The following is a 27,702-nucleotide window of genomic DNA, read 5'->3' as shown; positions in this document are numbered from 1 at the left end:
GTTACCAGGAATATAAAGTCCTGTTACAGGAACTTTCCATATTTTTCCCTAGAAAAGCAGCCATAATATTCGATCAAATGTTTACAAATATTTTTGATTTGTGGGTATTTATTCTTTTAAAAATAACATAAACATAGATAAATGCAGATGATACAGTAATATATAAAACTCAAGGGAAAATTTGTCTTCCCATCAGTGTGGTTAACATACGGTTAGATTTCAATAATTTTTATATCAACTGAGGTTTCAGTTAGGGTTAGAACCAAGTCTTATATATAGCCATATATTTTCAAATCCATACCAATTTTCAAAACTGCTTCTTTGATTTTACACCTTTTCCCAAATACAGGATTCCTGAAGCAAAACTCCTGGAATACCCAGTAAAATACTGAGAAAAGAGATAAAGAATACTTGAATCTGCTGAATGATGGTTGCCTTGTGCAATTTTACAACAAAGGTAGATACACAAAGCATAAAAATATTGTATTTGCTGTAAATAATAACGGTTGTGAAGAAGTGTGTGTTTTTTAAATTTTCTATTATACACTTTAACCATTTAGATCAAAGTTATTTGAAGCACTGTATTTCTCTTCAAAACAAGAACTTCATAAATTATTATTATTTCCCAAGAGAGGAACTCTTATAAAATATTTGTGAAAACTCTTGGCTAAAAAAGCACCCACGTATGTTACTGCGTAAAATGTGCTTAAAAGGAAGATAATTTGTGTGCATGCAGTCATGTGCATTGCTGTCTGCTGCAGATTTCACAATACAGTTCAAGGGCATTTCAAGTATCCAACATCAACCATTAATGCTTTTACAAATACAGATTAGCCATATTGGGGAGGGAAACTACTCATCAAGGAACACTGGTGCTATTCCAACGATGAGTCAGAATGATTTGCAACTAGTAAGCAATCCATATTGGGTTCTTACTCTAATGAAGTTGCAAAATTTGAAAAAGGTAAAAAATTATCCTGAAACATATTTATTTTAAGTCCTTTCTATTTTCTTAATAGGAATTGTATGCAAATATACCTTGTGTAGAAGCTGCCCTACTTGCTTACATTTACAGAGTAGAATTTATCCATTCATGCAGTGAAGCCTTTCTCAATGAAAGCAGATAGTTATAATTTAAAATTGCCCCAAATTGAAAAAAAAATGAAAAAGATGTTAATATTCCTAGAATGAGGGCAGAATAACGCCTGTCCTTATTTTTGTGAGACTTAGTCTCACAAAAATTGACCACAGAAGATTAATCTCTTATTATAAAAAATAAAGTTTATTATCTGCTGATTTGTAGGAGATAGTATCTATGTACACCTCCCCCCTCAAAGCAATATACTTTTTAATGTCTTACCTAGCCAGACAAGATACTGTATTGTTAAAATAATCATGTTCTCCACACTTAGTAACTGATTCCCAGTTAAACCAAAAAGATCCAAATCTTTATTTTCCAGCTGAGGAATCTTGTAGGAATTCACTAGCAATGGACTTACTACAATGTCTCCAACATTCCCATAGAAATAAGGTAAAGTGCCATAACCTTTAAAAAACAAAAAGAAAAGTTCAAATTACTGCAGAATTGTTTTTCAATTTTTTAACATTATGAAATAAAAATTATTGTTAAGCAAGGAATAAAGATACACTTTCACACAAAAATATGGAAAATTCTTTTTTTAGGTGGGATGTAAAGACCATTACAGACCATTACTTAACAATGATAATTTAGACCAAGAGCTGGTTACCAAGTATTCAAATTGTAATCAGATGATTGCAATGATTCTGTGACAGACGCAACTATGAGGATTGGTAGTAAATCTCCTTGTTCAATGCCACCGTAACTTCAAACTTTTGAACAAATTTATTCAGTGAGGACTACTTGTATAAACCTAGATGACAAAGACATCTATGCATTTTAAGATCTAACAAAAATGAAGAATAGTGTAGCAATGGTTGTAACATTAGTAGAGAAATAGATATCTTTCTCTACTATCAGTAGTACTAACATCCCTCCTAAATCTCAATTTTAGTTCATTACCATAAATCCAAATGTAAAAGTCATAGGGGGAATTGTTTATATGCTCTTTTTACCTGTATCTTCATGCAATATGCAGTTTTTTAAAGTAGTAATCAATAAAATATTTTCATACTGTCTGTAGATTTTTTCTGACATAATTGCAGATTTTATATATATACTTTTTTTCTAGGTATACTGACCCTTTCTGTCTCAGTAACGTGACAATGTCTCAAGTTCAGAAACTGAAATAGCATTCTGTTATTTTATTGTTTTATATACAAATGTTAAAATCTAGCACTAAAATATATACTCTTCTTCAATAGGTATGAATGAGATTACTATTTCTTGGAAGGAATGAATGAAAGCAGAACACAAATGACAAGCCACACTGTAGCATGGAATATATGTAATATAAGTACAGGTACATTACACATTACATTTTCATCCCTTTGGGACCATAAAGATTTTTTTTTCCTCCAAGGAAAAGTAGTTCTACCAAGATCATTTTTGGATACAATATTAGGTTTCAGAATTTTAATCCAAAAATAAACAGTAACAAAACCAAAAAAAAATCTCCAAGAGAGTAACAACTGTAGATTATTGTACTACATTATCTGAGATCTTACCTATTAGAATCACTGGTCTGATTCCAGAGTTAATCAGCAGATTTTCAGGAACTATTACAGTCTCCCCTGCAGGGATGGGTTGAGGCTGTAAAATTCCAGTTAACATTGATTGCGGAACTGGGACAGATAAAAGAGGCTCTATAAAAATACAGAAAGGGGACAGATCTATTATAAAAAGACTCATGCTGTGATTTGGCCTTATGAACAATTTAAGTTAAAAAAAACCCATTCTTGTTCTAGAAATCATTAAACACAATAAAATTCAAACTACACTTCATTTCTTTTTGAAAGTATAGTTAATTCTTTCAAACCATGAAGGCTCTGTCCTTAGCTCACCCTTCCAAAAGAAGTTATATATTTTTAAAAATCTAAGTTTGTAGTTGTTGGAGGTGAATTAGAGAGGAAATGATGCCTATACAATTTCCTCAAAGTCAGGTATTATAACAGAGCTGCTTACAAAGACTCCATTGAAATGTTACCTATACAAAGAATCAATACTAACTTATCACATCACATGCAAATAGTGAAACATTCTCACAGACTTTTTCAATTTTAATTTATCATATCCTAATCACAATCTCCATAAAATCAAAACTTTAGACACAAAGGAGCTATAGAGAGTTTTAAAGATAAAGATGTTACTTCAAGCATATAAAGTATAAACCCTGTTATTGCAAAGCTGAATTAAAGATTTGCAATAATTAAGCACAGTAAGAGAAAAAACACATCTTTTTAAAAGCCACATACATATTTTTTTGCTTTAATACACAGTTTGTAATTATCCAGGAGAAATATATGCATTTTTAAAAATATCTAGTATGGAATACTGTTATCCATTAACATTTTATTTCAAAGTAATCCCATTTCAGCTAGCAAACACTTTTATGGATGATCTAGGTCAAAGCAAGGTGGGGGAAATACAACCCAGCTTACCATCCCTGGGGTTTCCTCTTAAGTTTTTATACTACTGCCTACAATGTCCTTCTGGGCCATCTGGCAAAATCAGGCTTTGTTAGCAGTGCTCATTCCTCCTGTCAGAATGCTTCCATAAGATGGTGTTGGGGAAGTCTGTTTAATAACTAGGTCAATGATCTATGCTGTCCCACCCCATGTGATTTAACATCAACATCAGATCTCTTGAGAAGCTCATTTTGACCTTTTGCATGGGGTATCATCAGTTTGCAGATGATACCCAGCCCTATAATTGTTGCCTTGGTAACAGCTCTTCTTTCTATCCTTCAAGGCCATTTCCTATGACCTCTACATATCTCTCCTCCAGATGTGTGTGCTGGACTGTAACTCACTATACTGAGAATGAAGGCAAATGACATCCAACCCATTTGGAATGCACAAGATTAGATAAAGTTGTTGTATAGGGAAAAGGGCATGTGGAAGAAAGACTGCTGATGTACTTACCTATAGTAGAGACAGCATTAAATAGCATTTATCAGTTTAATTTATGACCCGTAAGAATAAAGGTTTCTGTCATGATATATAGATCCATGTCGGAATGATATTTTATGTAAAATGCATGTATTGATAATCTACTGAGATGAAATTAAATACAATCTGTACAGACATCAATTGGGAGACTTGGATTTATATCCACCATTTGGTCATGAAATTATTGGGAGATTCTAGTAGAGCCTAATTTGGAGATAGATGTTGTTGTACACCTGAGCTGCTATAGCAAAGGCTACTTATCAATTCCAGAAGTTAATTAATTGGTTAAGGTGGATATATATCTCAAGGTCACTGGCTGAACACACACACATATCAGAATCTTGCCTGCTCTTGGAAGAGGCCGGATAGCAGGAACAGGCACAATTACACCAGGAGGAAGGGCTGGGGATCCAGGAGACCATCCTCGGTGTCGTTTCTTGGGTGGGCCAGAACTTGTCAGGGTAGCTAAGCAGAATTAATACACACAAAGAAAACATAAATAACAAAAGGTATATTTACCTTCTATATGCTTTAATGTCCACCCCATATAATAAAGCATTTTTATTGACAACTCTGACTTTCAGAAACTTTATAACTGCTGAAGTCATGCTAATAAAGTAGGTAATAACAAGGTCAAGAAGTTATTTTTACTTTTCTCTGCAGCTATATTAGAGGCAGATGGTAACATCAGTGGTTTGGAGAGAAAGGGGAACTGAATGCAAAAAAACTACAAATATTTTTAGACAATTGTAAAACAAGCAATTGCACTTTGGATCAGAAGAACACTGTAAGAAGATAACAAAGCAGGGGGTTTAACAGGATGGGTAAAATAACACAATATGGCAGCTATGCCACAGCTCCCAACTTTTTTGGACTTTCCTACAACAAAGAGTATGTACAATATCTCTGAATATTATGCAAAGCAAAAGATCAGTATTTGATATTTGGATAGCACGCTAAAGTTTTCTGTTCCACAGTTGACAATTATTATAATTATCCCCAAGGAATTCATTTTCATCTTTTGTCTTATTAAAAATAACAGTTGGGACAGGGTTGTTGTTTTTTTAGCTATTTGGAAGGCTAAAATCTACACAATTTTTCAAAAAAAAAAAAAAGAATACTTTTATATGTCCAGAATCGCTTGTCTTCTTTGTTTAAAAAAATGGAAGATGATCCTTTTATTTAGCTATAATTTATGAAAAATAAAATGAAGAATGTTGGTTTTAATCCTAGTCACATGGAAGCTAACTGAAATTAAAGGAAATGCATTTTAAATTGTGGAATAGTAAATTTACTTACATGTCGTATTTTGGAAGACTATTTTGGTTCTTTACTCTTTCATAATAAAAGTTAAGGTTTTTTTCCAATATGGGCATTCTTTTTTACAATGTGTTACTGAGTAGTCTTGACAAACCTCAGTTTCTGGCATATTTTTCTATTTCTAAAAAAAACTATTAAATCTATATTATTCTAATTAATCAGTTAGTAACTTTGAAAGATAGGGCATACTAAAATTAAATTACTGACAGCACAAATAAAAAGATATTTAATCATCTTAGTTCCCCTAACTGGCTTCAGGTAGACCCTTGGGAATTAATATTATTTCAAAATGTTTCAAGCTCGAATAGATCAAATATCCTGAGTTAGAACTTAATGTATAATATTGTGATATTGTAACTAGAAAAACTAATAAATAATAACATGGTGCAAAATAAAGTGATCCAGAGAAAGGAATGGCAATAAGTCTAAAAAGTTAAAAATAACCAGTAGAATATACATTTTATGGGTATAATCTTTATAAAATGAATGGCTTACTTTACAGAAAAGTATTAAATAATGAGATGCTGGGGGACTGTTCTGGCAACTTTAACTGCCAATTGGAGTTCTAATACAGAAAACTTGCATTTTACAGATGACATAGTGTTTCAACCTTTTATTTTAGTGGGTTTATTATTTAATAAATAATATGATTTAGTGTACAATATTAAGGATAAGGATAAGAGTAAAATGATGAGGCTAGTGATTAAGAACGAATTCAAGTTCTGCAATGAAGCTCACAGGTTGATTTTGACTAATTACAACCTCTTAAACCTACCAGCTTAGCTGTGGAGCAAAAATAAAATGGGGAAGGAGGAGGAATAACAGAGGTAGGGAAAAATCTATTTAAATCGGTTACATTGTTTAAATGAAATGCAAATTATATATGCAACAAGTACATGAATGTAGTAAAAAAATAACATTCCAATAGGACAGCGTATTGTTTGGAGCTACCAAATTTGAAGAACAAAAAAATGGCAATCACTAGGTGGCAGCAAAGAAAATACAGAAAAAATTAATTCTTTGCTGTCATCTAATGGTTAACTAGATTGCTGCAACCTAAATCTGGTAATCCTAGTGTTGGTAATAAGTATCACAGAAACCTGATTTGAGTGCAATATTATTTTAAAGTTGTCTTCACTAATTTGAAGCCTTTCTGATATACTTTGTGCCTTTATATTGATTGATCTAGGTGAGAATGGTAAGAATTAAACATATTTGAAGGATACCAACAGGAAGACATGTGAAGTATGAGGTATTTATCATCTGTTTTGTTCCACGAAGATAATTCTATAGCAAATTATTTATGTTTTGTGATACTTTACACATAACTTTTACATACTAGAGTCTAAGTAGTCCTAGATTGCAATGAGTTTGAGTGAAAATGTATTACCTGTTGCAAATGTGTTTCCTACAAGTTGTCCAGGCAAAGCAAGTGGTCTCACTATGTTCTTATTCCGAGTCAAATCTTGAATTCCACTTAAATTAACAGCAGAGGAAGACTGTGCTTCACTGAATACCGAGATCTCTGTCAAAGAGATAATTGTAACTATTTTTTTAAAATCTACAATAATTTTTGAAAATGTGTCTAAGATACAGTATCATCACAAGAGGGTTTTTTCAGATGCTATTATGAATTTTGAATGTGTTAAATCATATTTATCATATGTACATATAATGTACTTTTTCCATTATGGATATCACCTTGCTGTTTGTATGTATACTGAGAGCTTATGCACTGAAGACAAATTCCTTGTGTGTCCAATCACACTTGGACAATACGAATTCTATTCTATTCATCAAAGGAATAGGCTAAATCTTTGAATAATTGACCTGTGATTATTACCATTATTTTTAAAAGAGGTTCCTGCATGTTTTTTCACATAATTCCACAATTTAGGAGATAAATGGCTTAATCCTATATTGATACACTAAAAAAAATAAATCCATTTTTTTCAGTGAGACTTGCTACTCAATAACTGAGTTCAGAACTGCAACCTGAACTCCTAGATTCATCCAGTAGATGCAATATCCTATTGATACATATATAAAGATGAAATAAATTGATATTCCAAAGAATATGTGGATGCGTTTTATTCTTCACTATTCATATTCCAATCATCTAACACAGGGTTGTCAAACTCCTAGCCCACAGATCAGATGTGTCACACGCTGGCCATGCCCACACCCAGTTTAGTGAAGGGAGGGGAAAGTCCCAATACGTCATGTGATGATGTGAGTTTGATATTTGGTTCAAACAGAACCAAATATGAGTATGTATTAAATTGAAGCCAAATGTATTTTTTTTCACTGTGCTAAACAAGGTCACACTATGTTTGTATGTATAAGGTTATAAAGTACATTTATCTTAAACTCTCTTTCCTTTTAAATAATTTGGTTTATGTAGAATTCCAAAGTCTGCTTAACTAGAGACAAAACACTAGAGAGAAGGACAAATAAAATGATTAGAGTTATCTCTAATTGTATTGTGCAGCACAGTGCTAGCAAGTGAGAAAGGAAAATAGTAGATAAAGAGAATTTGTATGATAATGCCAAGACATAATTGGTGTTAACAGGATCAGCAGCTTAGTTCAAGCCTTCATTTCATCAGCAAAACTACTGAGTCCCTAATGCCTCTAAAATAATAGGGCAGATTTCTTCCTCTTAAGTTCATCCAAGAAAGAAAGATGTTCTGTTTCTGTCTACCATACTAATCACTGTAAAATGACTATAATGTATAAGTTTAATCATTTCTGCTACTCCTTTCAACTCTCTTAATATAATCAAGCTAGGGATTTTTGAACTGCACTTGTGAGCTGGAAAACTCTAACCCTCTGCTTCCCACGGAAAATATGGCAAACTAGGCCTTCCTTCCAGAGTTGAAACTGGAGGTAGGAAAAACATCAAAACTGTACAGAACTTTGGAAGCAATTGGGACACTTTAGAAATACAGCACAGTTGTAGGCCTGTTAAATGGTGCCTCTCTTATTTTTTTTTCTTATGTTTTGAACCTACTTGCTCCGAGGGAAGCCTGCGATAATGGCTTGCAATGCTCTGCAGATCAAATCCCTCATTCAACTTCAAACAGATATGCAATTAAAAAAATCAAAAAAGGTTTCATTGTTTACTGAGGCAAGACTAAACGGGTGGATCTCTGTTCTAAATATTTTCATATTGCCCAATATATATTTCAAAACCTGAGCAATGGACTTTCTTTATGCTCTTTATGCATATGTGTGTGTGTGTGTGTGTGTGTGTGTGTGTGTGTGTGTGTGTTGCATTTGTGCTGATAAATAAATAAAGGGAGACTAGTATAGATCTATTTCAAGCTATTTAGCTCTCATCAGCTAGCCATACCCTTACTGGGAATCGAACCTGGGCTGTATTACATATCAGGCAGCTATATTAGCCACTGAGCCACAGGATCTCTTCCTTTATTAGCTGGGCCAGGGAAATAGGTATGTATTGTATGTATGTATTGTGTATGCAACACAAATGTAACAAAGGCAACAGTAAAAATAATGGCTTTCTGTCGTGATGGTCTCTTGTGATGAGTCGATAGACAGAGAAAGGAAGCAGTAAGCTTCCTCCCATATTTGGGCATACCAGGGGTTGTGACACAATACATACACACACACACACACACACACACACACACACACACAAAATATGCTGTCTCCTTTGTTCTTCCAGGTCTTTCTTCTTGTTTTCCTGAAACAAGCATTTCTGCCATTATCAATAATGCTTAATGAATGACTCTTAAAATTAAGGTGCTGTAAATTCCCCCCTCGTTATTCCTGCCTAGAATTCTCTATTACTTAAAGTATGAGTAAAATAAAATGTACTGTTTCCCAATTAGAGGAAGTCAAATTGTTATGCATAATTCCTAGTCAGCATGGGTTCTAGCCTTGCTGGTTCATGATAATGAAAGCTGTAGTTCAATATATCTTGAGGGTACAAGATAGTCCTGACAAAAGCAGAATCAATTACATGTGATAATTTAATCTATACATTATGCAAAGTGAGCAGATTCTTCTAAATTGCAGAATTTAGCTTTACACTGCAAAGGATGTTGTTGACATTTTATGACAGATTAACCAATTTTAGAAATAAACAGCTCCAATATACTTGAACTGTATGTAGTTCCTGCTCAGAAAAATGTACACAAATGATTTCTTTTGTCCCCAAGTTACATTTTAACATGGGCTCAATCTTCTTCTCAGTGCTATTGATATCCCAACTTGTCTGAAATTGTTGTGACCTAACTGTGAACTTTTCCTTGGAAACAATGTAAACTGGTTTTCACCAGATAAATTAATCTGAGCAAAGCAAACAGGCTATTCTGAAGGTATACCAATCCCATTGAAAGTAGTCAGGGGAGGAGGCAACAGAAAGAAGATAGAAGGGACATGTCCTAAGAATTGTGCCAAGATCACAGACCCTGGAAACAATACACAGCTTTCAGGAATGAGGGGAGGCCAAGAAAGGTAGAAAGGGGGACACTGAGCAATTCGAGACTGGACATGAAAACTCTCATTTGCAAAAGGATCAACAACTGCAACATGGTGAAGTTTTAGCAGTACGTTGACATATAACCAAGGAATCTGGAGAAGATTCTTCTCCCATTACTATTTTCCAAAATGATTTACCTTTTTCTATCGGTCCACCATAGAAAGTGTACTCACATATTGCATTACAGTATGGTATGCTGGTTTAACAGCTGCAAACAGGAAGGCACTACAGAGAGTGATCAATTTGGCACAAGAAACCATTGGTTGCTGTCTGATACCACTGGATGACATTGCCAGATCTCACTGCTTTAGCAGAGTAAGGAAGATACTCAGAGATGATTCACACCTGGTCAGTGTCTCTTTTTACTTCTACCATTGGGCAGAAGACATCAAAGTATAGCCAGACGAACAAATAGGTTTAAAGATAATTTCTATCCTTGGGCAGGCTTTTAAATACAACCACAATCACTCCATGCACACACTAGTTTTTTTTCTTTCTTTTTTCGTTTCTGCTATAGTTTTGCACTAGTGAGGTTAAAACCAATTTCGTTGTATTTAAGTACAATGACAATAAAGATTATACTTATACTTGGGTGCCTGTCAGCATTTAATGGCAGGTTAGCTGACTATGTTTAACCAGCAAAGTTACAGAACAGATTTTAGTATTACAAAGATTTACACCACCTTACTCAATCTTCCACATTTATGGGAGTTTTTTTGGTTGGAGAGCAGTGACCATGGAGATCTTAGTTCAACTTCACACATGATTAGAGAGCTCCCTAGCGGATCTGTATCAGTCATAACCAGCCCCATGCTTGTTTTCTGAGCATAAAATGAGGAATAACCCCGATCTCTCTCTCTCCACATTGAAGAAGTTTATTAGAAAATAGTTTAAAAACAAGGAAGAGAATATATATAATTCTATCTTTTGAAGATTGGTGGCAAATATAGCTTACAAGGAAACCTCCCTTGAGGTGAGAGTCTTATTCTGCTTTTAAAGATGCATAACAGTAATTCTATACTAATCTATAATATTTGCAAACTCAGGTGAAACAGGACTCTAGTAGCTTCAACAATTGTGTAGTAACAGGTATCTACAACAACTGCAATTTTCTTTTCCTTGCAGGCCAAGGTATATATTCCATTTTCTCTTCAAATGTGAATGGGAAAGGAGGGGATCTATACTAACATCCATTCTTACATTTTCTAAGGATATGATTAAAATTAAATTGCTGAAATAGATTGCCATTCAACTTTTTAGCAGCACCTAATTAATCAATATTGTTTAATTATTGAATTGGAAGCTACTAGAAAAATACTGGATTGGGAAGTAAAAATCAAAATACTGAAATGAAAAAATAGGAACTTGTTGTTGCTAAGAAAACTACATGGGAGTTACTAGCAGTTGAGCTTGACTCAAAGAAAAAAAAAATTTACCTTTAGCCAGTCTTCTCCAATTCTTTTCTCTTCCCAACAAATTCAGTTCTGAGTTTCATAATTATATTAAACAAGTTATATTTAAACAATTGAATGCATCTAAATAAGATATTTAATGGTTGTATATTAAAAATAATGCCCACATAAATAGTTATTATTAGATAGGGACTCAAGGAAATCAAATTAACTGTATACAGAAATGAAAGACTCAGATACAGAAGCAAAGATATGGCCAGGGATTTTCTGTGGAACAGAGCACAGTTCGCTCATGCACAAATTCCAAGTCAAGCTAAAATAGAAGAATAAATCAACCAGTTTCTATATGAACTCAAACATATACCCACCATATTCAGGCAGGAATCTCTTTGAAGTCCTGGATTTACTGAGAAGGAACCTCTGTAATTATGAAATGAAATCAAATAGATTTTAAGGAAGAATGTGAATACTGACAAAAACTAAGAAACGAAAGAAAGCAGACTGGATTCAGAACAATAATAGAAATTACTAAGAGGAAAAGAGAATCCAAAGCCAACAAGGGAAAAGGTCCCAAAGAGAAACTTAACAACTTCAGAAAGCTGCTAGAAGACATTAAAATATGTGTATTTTAATCTGTATGTAATATCTATAGATATATCAACAAGGTCAGCTTTTCAAAACATCTCTAAAATCAAGAGTCTCCAGTCTCAAATTGATATCCTAAAGGAAACCAATGGACAAATAATAACTGTCAAAGAAAAATGGAAAAGTACATTAGAATGATATATTGTTTGAAGTTATCTAAGATAGCTAAAAAAAAGAGGTTAGATCAGCACTCTAGACATTGTCAAGTCAGCTACTCTGATAGAAACTTTACATAGGGAGAAGGAGGAGAATTCTAACCAAACCATGGCAGTAAATCTGGAAAATGACCCAGTGGCCAACAAATTAGAAGAGGTGAATCGACATATCAATCAATACCAAAGAAAGGAAAATGAACAGACCATGAAAATTATCACATAATATATTAATTCCACACACTAGCAAAATAATATTAGAAACATCCAATGCAAATCAGAGCCCAACCTGAAATGGGATACACCAGATGTTCAAACTGGCTTTAAAACAAGATACATTATTATTTATTTATTCAATACAATACAATACAATAGCAGAGTTGGAAGGGACCTTGGAGGTCTTCTAGTCCAACCCCCTGCCTAGGCAGGAAACCCTACACCATTTCAAACAGATGGTTATCCAACATCTTCCTAAAGACTTGCAGTGTTGGGGCATTCACAACTTCTGGAGGCAAACTGTTCCACTGATTAATTGTTCTAACTGTCAGGAAATTTCTCCTCAGTTCTAAATTGCTTCTCTCCTTGATTAGTTTCCACCCATTGCTTCTTGTTCTACCCTCAGGTGACTTAGAGAATAGTTTGACTCCCTCTTCTTTGTGGCAACCCCTGAGATATTGGAACACTGCTATCATTTCTCCCCTAGTCCTTCTTTCTCTTAAACTAAACGTCCTGCAACCGTTCTTCATATGTTTTAGTCTCCAGTCCCCGAATCATCTTTGTTGCTCTTCTATGCACTCTTTCCAGAGTCTCCACATCTTTTCTACATGGTGTGACCAGAACTGAATGCAGTATTCCAAGTGTGGCCTTACCACACTTAGCTGCTGCACACTCCTGGCTCATATTTAAATGGCTGTCCACTAGGACTCCAAGATCCCTTTCACAGTTACTACTACTGAGCAAGGTACCTATACTGTACCTGTGCATTTCATTTTCGTTGCCTAAATGTAGAACCTTACTCTTTTCACCATTGAATTTCATTTTATTAGATAGTTCTCAATGTTCAAGTTTGTCAAGATCCTTCTGTATCTTAAGGCTGTCTTCTGGAGTGTTTGCTATTCCCTGAGATATTGGAACACTGCTATCATGTCTCCCCTAGTCCTTCTTTTCATTAAACTAGACATACTCAGCTCCTGCAATCGTTCTTCATATGTTTTAGTCTCCAATCCCCTAATCATCTTTGTTGCTCTTCTCTGCACTCTTTCCAGAGTCTCCACATCTTTTCTACATCGTGGCGACCAGAACTGAATGCAGTATTCCAAGTGTGGCCTTACCAAGGCATTATAAAGTGGTATTAACACTTCACGTGATCTTGATTCTATCCCTCTATTTATGCAGCCTAGAACTGTGTTGGCTTTTTTGGCAGCTGCTGCATTCTGCTGGCTCATATTTAAATGGCTGTCCACTAGAACTCCAAGATACCTTTCACAGTTACTACTACTGAGCAAGATACCACCTATATTGTACCTGTGCATTTCATTTCCCTTGCCTAAATGTAGAACCTTACTCTTTTCACCATTGAATTTCATTTTATTAGATAGTGCCCAATGTTCAAGTTTGTCAAGATCCTTCTGTATCTTAAGGCTGTCTTCTGGAGTGTTTGCTATTCCTACCATCTTGGTTTCATCTGCAAATTTGATGAGTTCCCCATTTATTCCCTCATCCAAATCATTGATGAAGATGTTGAAGAGTACTGGGCCTAAACAGAGCCTTGGGGTACTCTACTGCAGTGTTTTTCAACCACTGTGCCGCGGCACACTAGTGTGCTGTGACATTGTGTAAGGTGTGCCGTGGGAAAATTACTTTATATATAGTCACTATAGGCACAGAGTTAAATTTTTTTAACATTTTCTAATGGTGGTGTGCCTCGTGATTTTTTTCATGAAAAAAAGTGTGCCTTTGCACAAAAAAGGTTGAAAAACACTGCTCTACTGCATACTTCCCTCCATGTAGATGCAGTTCCATTGAGGACTACACATTGAGTGCGGTTGGTCAGCCAGTTACGAATCCATCTGGTGGTGATGCTGTCTAACCCACATTCTTCTACTTTATCTAGTAGTAGGTTATGGTCTACCTTATCAAGTGCCTTACTGAAGTCCAAGTAAACTATATCGACGGCATTCCTCTGGTCCACTAATTTTGTCACATTATCAAAGAATGCAATAAGATTAGTCTGGCATGATCTGTTTTTGATAAACCCATGTTGGCTTTTGGCTATTACTTTGTTTGCTTCTAGGTGTTTGCTAATTCGTTGCTTGATTATTTTTTCCAGAATCTTTCCTGGTATTGAGGTCAGGCTGATAGGTCTGTAGTTTCCCGATTTATTTTTTCCCTTTTTTGAAGATGGGAACCACATCAACTCTTTTCCAGTCCTCTGGTAGTTCCCCAGTGTTCCAGGATCTCTGAAAGATATAATTCAGTGGTTCTGAGATCTCATTTGCCAGTTCCTTCAGAACCCTGGGGTGTAATCCATCTGGTCCTGGTGATTTGAACTCGTCTAGGGTAGACAGGTGCTCACTTACTATTTTCTTCCCTATTTCAACTTGTGTTCCTAATCTGTCTGTTTTTGATAGGTCGGACTGTTTTATCCCTTTGTGTAAAGACAGATGCAAAACATGAGTTAAATAGTTCTGCTTTCTCCCTGTTCTTTGTAACCTTCTTGCCACTTTCTCCTAGCAATGGACCAATTGTTTCCTTAACTTTTTTCTTGTTTTTAACATGTTGGAAGAAGCTTTTTTTGTTGTTGTTAATTTTTACTTTTGTGGCAAACCTTAGCTTTCCTCACTTCATCTTTACAGGCTTGGGCTATTTGCTGATATTCTGCCTCTTTCCACTTTTTAAACTTATCTTTTTTGTCTTTCTGTTTGTCAGAGTTCTTTATGCAGCCATGCTGGTTTCTTTTGGGAGCTGTTATTTTTCTTCTTCATTGGTATTGTGCTAGACTGGGCTTTTGTAATCTCCTTTGTTTAATAATCAAGAAAGAAACCACTCAACTCCATGCTTAGAATTAAGTGTACTTTTACTAATTACAAACGATGAGTAGCAAAGCAAAGCTGAGTCTGAGTAAATTGGCGTGAAAGCAATAGATATCATGTATAATTCAATCCCCTCCCCTTGGCACCCCATTTCATTGTCCAATAATAATTCACCCAACCGTCAGGTGGGAGATGTCTTCAAAAAGCATCATCAGGGTGGAATGCTGGACAGTTGGCCTTGGCGGGAAACTCCCTTCTTCCACATGCGCAGATAGATAGTCAGGACAGCTCCTAATAACAATCCTCCAGTACATAATGATTCCCCTCCCAAATACCATGCCCCCCTCCCCGTTTCAATGGCAGCCGAAAAGCAGCAGCGAAGCAGAGACTGACATCATTTTTCAAAATTTCCCAAGTTTCTTGAGTTGTTTTCCCCTTGAGGATTCTCATCCATGGATTTTTTCCCAAGCTCTCTCTAAGTTTATTGAAATTAGCTCTCTTAAAGTCCAAGACTCTAGTTTCACTTTGTTCTACTACTTGTGTTTGCATAATGTTGAATTCCAATATTGCATGGTCACTTGCCCCCAGGGTTCCAGGGGCTTCAACACCTTCTATCATTTCCTCTCTGTTAGTGAGAATTAAGTCCATTAAGGCTGATCCCCTTGTTCCCTTCTCTACTTTTTGGGAAACAAAGTTGTCTGCTAGGTTTGTTAGGAACCTGTTGGATCTTCCACTTGGTGCAGAGTTTGTTTTCCAGTTGATGTCAGGGTTGTTAAAATCTCCCATTACTATTGTGGTGTGCTTCCTATATACCTTAGTTAGCTGACTAGCAAAAAGTTCATCTACTTCTTCTGCTTGGTTGGGTGGCCTGTACTATAGACCTATGGCAATGTCATTTCCCCCCAACCTTTAATATTGACCCAAATGATTCAAGATAGTTCTCACCATTGTTGTGCTCTATTTCTGTAGAGATGTAGTTATTTCTTATATATAGTGCAACTCCACCTCCTCTTTTATTTTGTTCTATTTCTTTTAAATAATTTAAATCCTTCTAGCTGTATTTTCCATTTGTTGGTTTCATCCCACCAAGTTTCTGTAATTCACAATGGGCAATTGAGAATGCAAAACAACACCAAGGTCAATATATGCTTTCTTGATAGAAATGTCTTTAAATTGTATCAACCATGTCAAGTTGTGGAATGTCCTTAAGAAAATTGGAATTCTAGAGCACCTTATTGTTCATGTGTTATCTCTTCAAAGCAGGCCAGGTTAGGAAATATACTTCACAAGTTTGATAGTAATTATTCTTTATTGGTGTAGGCTATAGTAAAAGAATCTTGAAAGCCATCCTATGTTTTCTTTTCTTCCCTCTTTTATACCACTTGATTAGGGTATCACCAGTGCGAGTTTCTTTCAAATGTTTTCCCTATTTCTCATGCTTAACAAATGTTTCTTTTTGTAACTTTCTGCATCACTCCTTCAAAGTCACCTTTATAGCTCTCTACATCTGATGCAAACGTATACACAGAACAGAAAGTCACAGTCAAGAAATGAGATTACAGTTACATGTAAAAATACAACCAAACCATTCTGGGAACTGACAAAGAAGATTAGTGGGTAGCTTCTTCTTAGAACTGACAATTAATCAGCAGTCAAGAAATACACAACAACACTTGGCAGGTTAGCAATGAAAGGCTTGGCAAAAATATTCAGATGTTGTGACATCTCTATACCTACAAAGTTCAGAATGGTTTTTTCTGTAAACTGCATGAAAACAAAAGTTGGACTCTGAAGAAACAAAATAGAAACAGCTTTTGAACTGCAAATATCATGGACAGTCAAGAAACAAAAACATGCATCATATAAAATAAATCAGTCCCAAGCCCTCACTTGAGGTACAAATAACCTGGCTCAAATTAACATATTTTGGATACGTCATGCAAAGACTTGGCTCCCTTAAAAAGTCCATAATGCTGGGAAATCTGGAAAGAACAAGTAAAAGAGGAAAACCAGTAGCAAGGTAGAAGACATGACTACAGTGACAATGGGTTCACTGTTGGGAGTCCTGAACGGCCAGGTTGGGAACAAATCATCTTGGGAAGGTCTATCTATGTTGATTGAATGGCACGTAATCAAATCAATCAATAGTTAAATGATTCACTTGTCAGTTCAGGAAAACTTTCACAAAGAGGTTGGTTGCACTATGATTAATTTCATCTGCATGTCCACCTCAAAAGGGAATCACAGGGATGTCTTATCCTTGAGAGAAAACCAACAAGGAAAACAGCTAACTGGATCTCATTAAAGAAGGACACACTATGGATTTTCCAGTTCTGCCATACTACTGAGCTTTTCCTAATTAATTAAATCAGTTCCTGGATGGGCCTTTGTGCTGCAGAACTTTTCAGCAGAAACAGCATTACCATGCTAAACCAACCGTTCCCATTTCAACCCCAACCATATTCCTAATCATATCACCAGGTAGCGGGGCATATCTTCATGTCCCTTCACCCATTATTATTATTATTATTATTATTATTATTATTGTTGTTGTTGTTGTTAATTGTATCACAGCGTCTAGTTGTTTCACCGGATTTGGCATTGATTACTAGTCGGGCCCCACCCATGGGCCTAGGACGTCGTAATGTATTTTCGTAATATGCGTGCAGATCCAAGGAGTGCGGCTTTTTGCATTTGACTGATGGTGATTTTGTCAATTTTTAACTGTTTTAAATGTAATTCCAGTGCTTTTGGAATAGCACCCAGTGTGCCGATTACCACTGGAATTACCACTGCTGGTTTGTGCCATAATCATTGAATTTCGATTTTTAAGTCCTGGTATTTCGCGATTTTTTCATATTCCTTCTCGTCGACCCTGCTATCACCTGTTATTGCGATGTCTATGATTGTAACCTTATTTTTCTCAACCAGTGTGATGTCTGGTGTATTATGCGCCAGTATTTTGTCCATTTGTATGCAAAAATCCCACAAGATCTTGACCATCAGATTTTCAGGCTGATGTTCCCACCAGTTTGTTGCTGTTTTAATATTATAATTTTTGCACAAATTCCAATGGATCATTTGTGCTACTGAATTGTGCCGCAATTTATAATCAGTCTGCACGATTTTTTTACAGCAGCTGAGTCTGTGATCAACAGTTTCATCAGCTTCTTTGCAAAGTCTGCATTTGGCATCATCAGAGGATTTTTCGATTTTGGCCTTAATGGCATTTGTGCGGATAGCTTGTTCTTGTGCAGCCAGGATTAGTGACTCTGTTTCTTTCTTTAATGTACCTGCTGTTAACCATAACCAAGTTTGTTCACTGTCCACTTTATCTTTTATTTTTTCCAGAAATTGGCCATGCAATGCTTTGTTCTGCCAACTCTCCATTCTTGATTTTATCACATCTTTTCTGTATTCTTGTTTCGTCTTTTGGACATTCAATAGATTTCTGTTCTTTACTTCGATTAATAGATTTTCTTGACTTTCTTTTAAATAATCAGCCAGTGCATGTTTTTCTTCTTCAACTGTTTGCTTCACTTGTAATAATTCTCTGCCACCTGATTTTCGGGGCAGATATATTCTATCAGTATCACCACGTGGATGTAAACTGTAGTGCATTGTCATTAGTTTCCTGGTTTTTCGGTCCAAAATGTCCAAATCAGTTGTGTCCAGTTAATTAAAATAATAATAATAATAATAATAATAATAATAATAATAATAATAACAACCTTCAAATTACTCACAGGCATTATTGCAGATAACATGATGGATTATTTGGAAACAAACAACATCTTGCCAGTAGAGCAAAAAGGCAACAAAAGAAGGAGCAGGGGCACAAAAGATCAGCTTCTAATTGATAAAATGATATTAGAAAATTGTAAGAACAGAAACACGAACTTGAATATGGTCTGGATTAATTACAAAAAGGCATTTGACTCACTGCCACATAGTTGGATCATAAAATGCTTAGAAACAACTGGCATTAGCAAAAATATTACATCCTTTACTGAAAAGGTGATGAAACAATGGAGAACTGAGTTGGCAGTAGGGAATGAGATCTACGGAATGGTTAATATCAAGCGAGGAATTTTCCAGGGTGATTCACTTTCACCTCTTCTCTTCATCATCGCACTATCAGTAATCTTTAAAAAAATGAAATTAGGCTACCAAACAGCCAAAGAAGCTGAAAACATTTCGCATTTACTATATATGGATGATTTGAAACTCTATGGAAAGTCAGAAATAGAAATCCAATCATTGACAAACACAGTCCGAGTATTCAGCACTGATATTTCAATGCAGTTTGGCATGGAAAAATGTGCCATTGTATCCATAAAAAGGGGCAAAATCACTGCATGTGAGGGAATTGAAATGCCCAATGGCCAATTAATTAAATGCAAAGAAAATGAAGCCTACAAATACTTAGGCATTCTGCAGTTGGATAACATCAAGCATGGAGAAGTAAAAACTATTATCAGGCGAGAGTACACCAACAGAGTTAGGAAAATTTTGAAATCTAAATTGAATGGTGGAAATAGAATCAAGGCCATAAATACCTGGGCAATACCAGTTATCAGATACACAGCTGGTATAGTTAACTGGACACAAGCTGATTTGGACCTTTTGAACCAAAAAACCAGGAAACTAATGACAATGCACTACAGTTTACATCCACGTGGTGATACTGATAGACTACATCTGCCCCGAAAATGAGGTGGCAGAGGATTATTACAAGTGAAGCAAACAGTTGAAGAAGAAAAACATGCACTGGCTGATTATTTAAAAGAAAGTCAAGAACATCTATTAATCGAAGTAAAGAACAAAAATCTACTGAAGGCCCAACAGACGAAACAAGAATACAGAAAAGATGTGATAAAATCAAGAATGGAGAGTTGGCAGAACAAAGCACTGCATGGCCAATTTCTGGAAAAAATAAAAGATAAAGTGGACAGTGAACAAACTTGGTTATGGTTAACAACAGGTACATTAAAGAAAGAAACAGAGTCACTAATCCTGGCTGCGCAAGAACAAGCTATCCGCACAAATGCCATTAAGGCCAAAATTGAAAAATCCTCTGATGATGCCAAATGCAGACTTTGCAAAGAAGCTGAGGAAACTGTTGATCACATACTCAGCTGCTGTAAAAAAAATTGTGCAGACTGATTATAAATTGTGGCACAATTCAGTAGCACAAATGATCCATTGGAATTTGTGCAAAAATTATAATATCAAAACAGCAACAAACATCAGCCTGAAAAAGTCACCAAAAATCAGATGGTCAAGATCTTGTGGGATTTCCGTATACAAACGGACAAAATACTGGCGCATAATACACCAGACATCACAATGGTTGAGAAAAATAAGGTCACAATCATAGACATCGCAATACCAGGTGATAGCAGGGTCGCCGAGAAGGAACATGAAAAAATCGCAAGATGCCAGGACTTAAAAATCGAAATTCAATGACTATGGCACAAACCAGCAGTGATAATTCCAGTGGTAATTGGCACACTGGGTGCTATACCAAAAGCACTGGAATTACATTTAAAACAGTTAAAAATTGACAAAATCACCATCAGTCAAATGCAAAAAGCCGCACTCTTGGATCTGCACGCATATTACGAAAATACGTTACGACGTCCTAGGCCCCTGGGTGGGGCCCGACTAGTAACCAATGCCAAATCCGGCGAAACAACTGGCCGCTGTGATACAATTGTATAATAATAATAATAATAATAATAATAATAATAATAATAATAATAATAATAATTATTATTATTATTATTATTATTATTATTTTGGACCGAAAAACCAGGAAACTAATGACAATGCACTACAGTTTACATCCACGTGGTGATACTGATAGACTATATCTGCCCCGAAAATCAGGTGGCAGAGGATTATTACAAGTGAAGCAAACAGTTGAAGAAGAAAAACGTGCACTGGCTGATTATTTAAAAGAAAGTCAAGAACATCTATTAATCGAAGTAAAGAACAAAAATCTACTGAAGGCCCAACAGACAAAACAAGAATACAGAAAAGATGTGATAAAATCAAGAATGGAGAGTTGGCAGAACAAAGCACTGCATGGTCAATTTCTGGAAAAAATAAAAGATAAAGTGGACAGGGTACAAACTTGGTTATGGTTAAAAACAGGTACATTAAAGAAAGAAACAGAGTCACTAATCCTGGCTGCGCAAGAACAAGCTATCCGCACAAATGCCATTAAGGCCAAAATCGAAAAATCCTCTGATGATGCCAAATGCAGACTTTGCAAAGAAGCTGACGAAACTGTTGATCACATACTCAGCTGCTGTAAAAAAATCGCGCAGACTGATTATAAATTGCGGCACAATTCAGTAGCACAAATGATCCATTGGAATTTGTGCAAAAATTATAATATTAAAACAGCAACAAACTGGTGGGAACATCAGCCTGAAAAAGTCACAGAAAATCAGATGGTCAAGATCTTGTGGGATTTCCGTATACAAACCGACAAAATACTGGCGCATAATACACCAGACATCACACTGGTTGAGCAAAATCAGGTCACAATCATAGACATCGCAATACCAGGTGATAGCAGGGTCGCCGAGAAGGAACATGAAAAAATCGCAAAATACCAGGACTTAAAAATCGAAATTCAACGACTATGGCACAAACCAGCAGTGGTAATTCCAGTGGTAATTGGCACACTGGGTGCTATTCCAAAAGCACTGGAATTACATTTAAAACAGTTAAAAATTGACAAAATCACCATCAGTCAAATGCAAAAAGCCGCACTGCTTGGATCTGCACGCATATTACGAAAATACGTTACGACGTCCTAGGCCCCTGGGTGGGGCCCGACTAGTAACCAATGCCAAATCCGGCGAAACAACTGGCCGCTGTGATACAATTGTACAACAACAACAACAACAACAATAATAATAATAATAATAATAATAATAATAATAATAATAATAATAATTATTATTATTATTATTATTATTATTATTATTATTATTATTATTTGGTGATACCAAAAGTGAAAAACCAGAAAAGCAGGCCACAGTTGAATTCTGGAAAGAATTGTGGGAAAATGCAAAGGACTACAATAAGGAAGCAAAGTGGATACATGACTTTGAGAAAAGCATTGGCAACAAACAAATGCAAGCATTAGAAATAACAACTGAGATGGTCAAGAATCGAGTAAAAAGGTAAAGAATTGGACATCACCTGGAAAGGACCAATTACATGGTTTCTGGCTCAAATATCTGACCAGTTTACATGCAATATTGGCCAGGCAACTGAATGAAATTTTACAAAAGCGCCAAATTGATGAATGGTTGACAACTGGAAAAACATACTTGATTCAGAAAGATGCAACTAAAGGAACAACACCTGAAAACTACAGACCAATAACATGCTTGCCAACAACCTTCAAATTACTCACAGGCATTATTGCAGATAACATGATGGATTATTTGGAAACAAACAACATCTTGCCAGTAGAGCAAAAAGGCAACAAAAGAAGGAGCAGGGGCACAAAAGATCAGCTCCTAATTGATAAAATGATATTAGAAAATTGTAAGAACAGAAAAACGAACTTGAATATGGTCTGGATTGATTACAAAAAGGCATTTGACTCACTGCCACATAGTTGGATCATAAAATGCTTAGAAACAACTGGCATTAGCAAAAATATTACATCTTTTACTGAAAAGGCGATGAAACAATGGAGAACTGAGTTGGCAGTAGGGAATGAGATCTACGGAATGGTTAATATCAAGCGAGGAATTTTCCAGGGTGATTCACTTTCACCTCTTCTGTTCATCATCGCAATGATCCCACTATCAGTAATCTTAAAAAAAATGAAATTAGGCTACCAAACAGCTAAAGAAGCTGAAAAAATTTCGCATTTACTATATGGAAAGTCAGAAACAGAAATCCAATCATTGACAAACACAGTCCGAGTATTCAGCACCGATATTTCAATGCAGTTTGGCATGGAAAAATGTGCCACTGTATCCATAAAAAGGGGCAAAATCACTGCATGTGAGGGAATTGAAATGCCCAATGGCCAACTAATTAAATGCAACAAGAATGAAGCCTACAAATACTTAGGCATTCTGCAGTTGGATAACATCAAGCATGGAGAAGTAAAAACTATTATCAGGCGAGAGTACACCAACAGAGTTAGGAAAATTTTGAAATCTAAATTGAATGGTGGAAATACAATCAAGGCCATAAATACCTGGGCAATACCAGTTATCAGATACACAGCTGGTATAGTTAACTGGACACAAGCTGATTTGGACATTTTGGACCGAAAAACCAGGAAACTAATGACAATGCACTACAGTTTACATACACGTGGTGATACTGATAGACTATACCTGCCCCAGAGTCACTAATCCTGGCTGCGCAAGAACAAGCTATCCGCACAAATGCCATTAAGGCCAAAATCGAAAAATCCTCTGATGATGCCAAATGCAGACTTTGCAAAGAAGCTGATGAAACTGTTGATCACATACTCAGCTGCTGTAAGAAAATCGTGCAGACTGATGATAAGTTGCGGCACAATTCAGTAGCACAAATGATCCATTGGCATTTGTGCAAAAATTTGTGCAAAAGTTTGTGCAAAAAAACAATTGTAGTATAATAATAATAATACAATTGTATCACAGCGGCCAGTTGCCCACCCAGGGGCCTAGGACGTCGTAACGTATTTTCGTAATATGCGTGCAGATCCAAGCAGTGCGGCTTTTTGCATTTGACTGATGGTGATTTTGTCAATTTTTAACTGTTTTAAATGTAATTTCAGTGATTTTGGAATAGCACCCAGTGTGCCAATTACCACCACTGTTCCCTCTAAGGTGCGCGCCTGCGCGGCCGCGCACGTTGCAAAAAAACCCCGCGCAGAAGTTTTTATCTGCCGCGCAGAGATTTCTTAAGGAAACGTGTGGAAGTCCTTTGCAGGCGGCTACAACTGAATCCGGCAGTGCTGTTGCCTGTTGGAGAAGGAGGAGGCGAACTAGCCTGCCACCACCGCCCACCGCCAGCCCCGCTGCTCTTCCCGCCCCCTTCTCAGCCCCACAGTCCAGCGGTCGCAGCAAAAGCAGCCCCGGGTCTCCGCTGCCGCTCCCCGCATTTTCTGGACGGGGTCTCGCAGGAAGGAATCCCCTCTCCAAGGGATCCCCATCCAGAAAATGCGGGGAGCGGCAGCGGAGCCCCGGGGCTGCTTCTGCTGCGACCGCTGGACTGTGGGGCTGGGAAGGGGGCGGGAAGAACGGCGGGGCTGGCGGTGGCAGGCTGGTTCACCTCCTCCTCCTCCAACAGAACTGCCGGATTTCCGCCTAACGCTGTGGGGGCGCCAGCGGGAGCTTTGGCGGCTTCACCTCAGCCACAGCGCTGGGCAGCAAATGTGTTGGTGCTGTTTGAGGAGGAGGAGGCAGCAATAGCACCTGAGGACAGGACAAGAACCAATGGAAACTTGTCAGGAGACTCAAGCTGGAAATAAGGAGAAATCTGACAGTAAGAACAATTAAAATCAATGGAATCTTAATTCATTTGCTACAGGTTTTCAAAAGACTGGAGGGCCATTTGTCTCAGATGATATAAAGACTCCTGCCTTGGACAAGGGGCTGGACTAGAAGACCTCCAGTATCCCTTCTGATTCTATGATTTTAAAAACCACAAGCTTTTTACAGCTCGCTTGCAACTTTACCAAATTTAATTCAGCCATTTCCTTTTGTTATTAAATGGGTATTGCTAGTTCAATGCACATGCACTCCACTTTTAAGATGCTGAAAAAATCCCCATGACCTGCAACAAAATTCATTCTTCTACTCTTATCTTGCCCTAACTTCTGATAGGTTCCTGAAATATAGATCTATAAAATTTAGTGAAAATATCTATTTTAATACAGACTCGTAAAACAGATTGGGACAAATGACATTAGTGCTCTGGGATAATAGCAGGTTTACTCTATTTGGATTTTCAGATAAAAGGTATCTTTTGTGCTAAGTTCTAACAATGTAGTTCTCTAATGTAACTATGAAACAGTCCAAATATATAATTCCCCTCAGGGAGGAATTCTGGGAATTGAAGTCCACAAGTCTTAAAGCTGTCATGTTTGAAGACCCCTGGGGGGTTTTTTCCCCTAAAGGGTTAGGGGTGCAAGGGTCTTGTAACAACAGCTTTAAGACTTGCGTGCTTCAAATGCCAGACTTTCTGAGCCAACATTTTGGTTGCTAAGCAGGAGCGTTGTTAAGTGATACTGATATTACATAACACTTTTAATTAAGCGGCTACCTTGAATAAACATAACTTTGAGTTTCAAATAATACTGATTTTGTTGTTGTCTTAGGTGACATATGTGAAAAAAATTCAGGTGCTCAGGCATGAAAATATGCCGCTCAAACACTATACTTTTCCGCTCACACTGAAAAAAAATTAGAGGGAACATTGATTACCACTGGAGTTACCACTGCTGGTCTGTACCATAGTCGTTGAATTTCGATTTTTGCGATTTTTTCATGTTCCTTTTCTGCGACCCTGCTATCACCTGGTATTGCGATGTCTATGATTATGACCTTATTTTTCTCAACCAGTGTGATGTCTGGTGTATTATGCGCCAGTATTTTGTTCGTTTGTATACCGAAATCCCACAAGATCTTGACCATCTGATTTTCGGTGACTTTTTCAGGCTGATGTTCCCACCAGTTTATTGCTGTTTTGATATTATAATTTTTGCACAAATTCCAATGGGTCATTTGTGCTACTGAATTGTGCCGCAATTTATAATCAGTCTGTGCAATTTTTTTACAGCAGCTGAGTAGGTGACCAACAGTTTCATCAGCTTCTTTGCAAAGTCTGCATTTGGCATCATCAGAAGTCTGCATTTGGCATCATCAGAATTATTATTATTATTGTACAATTGTATCACAGCAGCCAGTTGTTTCGCCGGATTTGGCATTGGTTACTAGTCGGGCCCCACCCAGGGGCCTAGGACGTCGTAACGTATTTTCGTAATATGCGTGCAGATCCAAGCAGTGCGGCTTTTTGCATTTGACTGATGGTGATTTTGTCAATTTTTAACTGTTTTAAATGTAATTCCAGTGCTTTTGGAATAGCACCCAGTGTGCCAATTACCACTGGAATTACCACTGCTGGTTTGTGCCATAGTCGTTGAATTTCGATTTTTAAGTCCTGGTATCTTGCGATTTTTTCATGTTCCTTCTCGGCGACCCTGCTATCACCTGGTATTGCGATGTCTATGATTGTGACCTTATTTTTCTCAACCAGTGTGATGTCTGGTGTATTATGCACCAGTATTTTGTCAGTTTGTATACGGAAATCCCACAAGATCTTGACCATCTGATTTTCGGTGACTTTTTCAGGCTGATGTTCCCACCAGTTTGTTGCTGTTTTAATATTATAATTTTTGCACAAATTCCAATGGATCATTTGTGCTACTGAATTGTGCCGCAATTTATAATCAGTCTGCGCGATTTTTTTACAGCAGCTGATTATTATTATTATTATTATTATTATTATTATTCATTAAACATGAAACTCAGTCAGCTGAATATTCAAAAATGCATCACAAATACCATTGATTTGTACCAATGGTTGATACGCGTTGCTGCCAGGGTCCTAGGTATCAACCAAGTATCTACTTAAGATATATAATGTTCCTAATAGTGCAGTTTTTTGCAGTTCCACTGGTGTTATTGCAGGAAGCTGCAATTTGTTGATGTATTTTATAAAATTCTTGGATTATTATTATTGTTATTGTTGTTATTGTTGTTGTTTTTATATACTTTATTCATTAAACATGAAATTATCATTATCATTATCATCATCATCATTATTGTTGTTGTTGTTGTTATTGTTATTTTATCACCATCTTCATTACTGCTACTATATCACCACTCCATCATTTAAGAAGATCAGGTGCAATATTAATTTGTAGAGATAATATAGTACTAATCTACTTCTAAAGGGAAATTATATCTGCTCATCCATGTTGCTTATTGATGACTTTGAACAAGTCACTTTTTCTCACTTTACATACTGCACAGATACAATTAGGCACATCTGAGGTAAACTATGTGCTTTCCTTAGATGATTTATTATTAATGTAGGAGCTTTATGAGTTTTATAAATAGATACAAATTCAGAAAAATGTAAAGGCAGACTCCAATATATTATTAAATCTGAAAGCAATTAGCAGAAAATGCCACTTATGTTTACCTGTTCATTTTTCGACAATTATATAATAACATGACTCCTCTTCACCAGCTACCTAAAATTATATTTGTGAAATAGAAAAGCTTGTGTGGGAGTAGATGGCTGGGAATTAATTTCTGTACAAAACAACAGCAGCTTATATTTGGTACTGGTACCCAAAATAAATTTCTTAAATTGAAATGTCATGTTATGCCAAATTCCAGTTGGCAAATTTCGCTGCTCTAGTAAATAAAATCTGAAATATTTTCCTCTGCTCTAATCCATGGAAGATTATGCCATAATAAACCAGTTCATTTAAAAATA

The 27,702-nt window shown here is 36.3% G+C and overlaps 1 protein-coding gene across 6 annotated transcripts in view; it reads right to left on the bottom strand.

Annotated features, from left to right (window-relative positions):
- GREB1L (GREB1 like retinoic acid receptor coactivator) overlaps window positions 1-27,702 on the bottom strand; it is a 181,794-nt gene that overhangs the window by 41,045 nt on the left and 113,047 nt on the right. For all 6 annotated transcript variants that reach the window (XM_032222456.1, XM_032222459.1, XM_032222461.1 and 3 more), the window contains 4 exons: window positions 6,800-6,934; window positions 4,435-4,554; window positions 2,647-2,784; window positions 1,361-1,546 (listed from right to left, as the gene is read on the bottom strand). In XM_032222456.1, coding sequence (XP_032078347.1) covers window positions 1,361-1,546; window positions 2,647-2,784; window positions 4,435-4,554; window positions 6,800-6,934 — 579 coding nt within the window. The remainder of the gene's footprint in view (window positions 1-1,360; window positions 1,547-2,646; window positions 2,785-4,434; window positions 4,555-6,799; window positions 6,935-27,702) is intronic.

Source organism: Thamnophis elegans, chromosome 8 (assembly GCF_009769535.1).
Source record: "Thamnophis elegans isolate rThaEle1 chromosome 8, rThaEle1.pri, whole genome shotgun sequence".
NCBI classification, from domain to species: Eukaryota; Metazoa; Chordata; class Lepidosauria; order Squamata; family Colubridae; genus Thamnophis; species Thamnophis elegans.
Note: the sequence above shows the minus strand (reverse complement) of the source record. Positions and strands in the feature narration are given on the sequence as shown.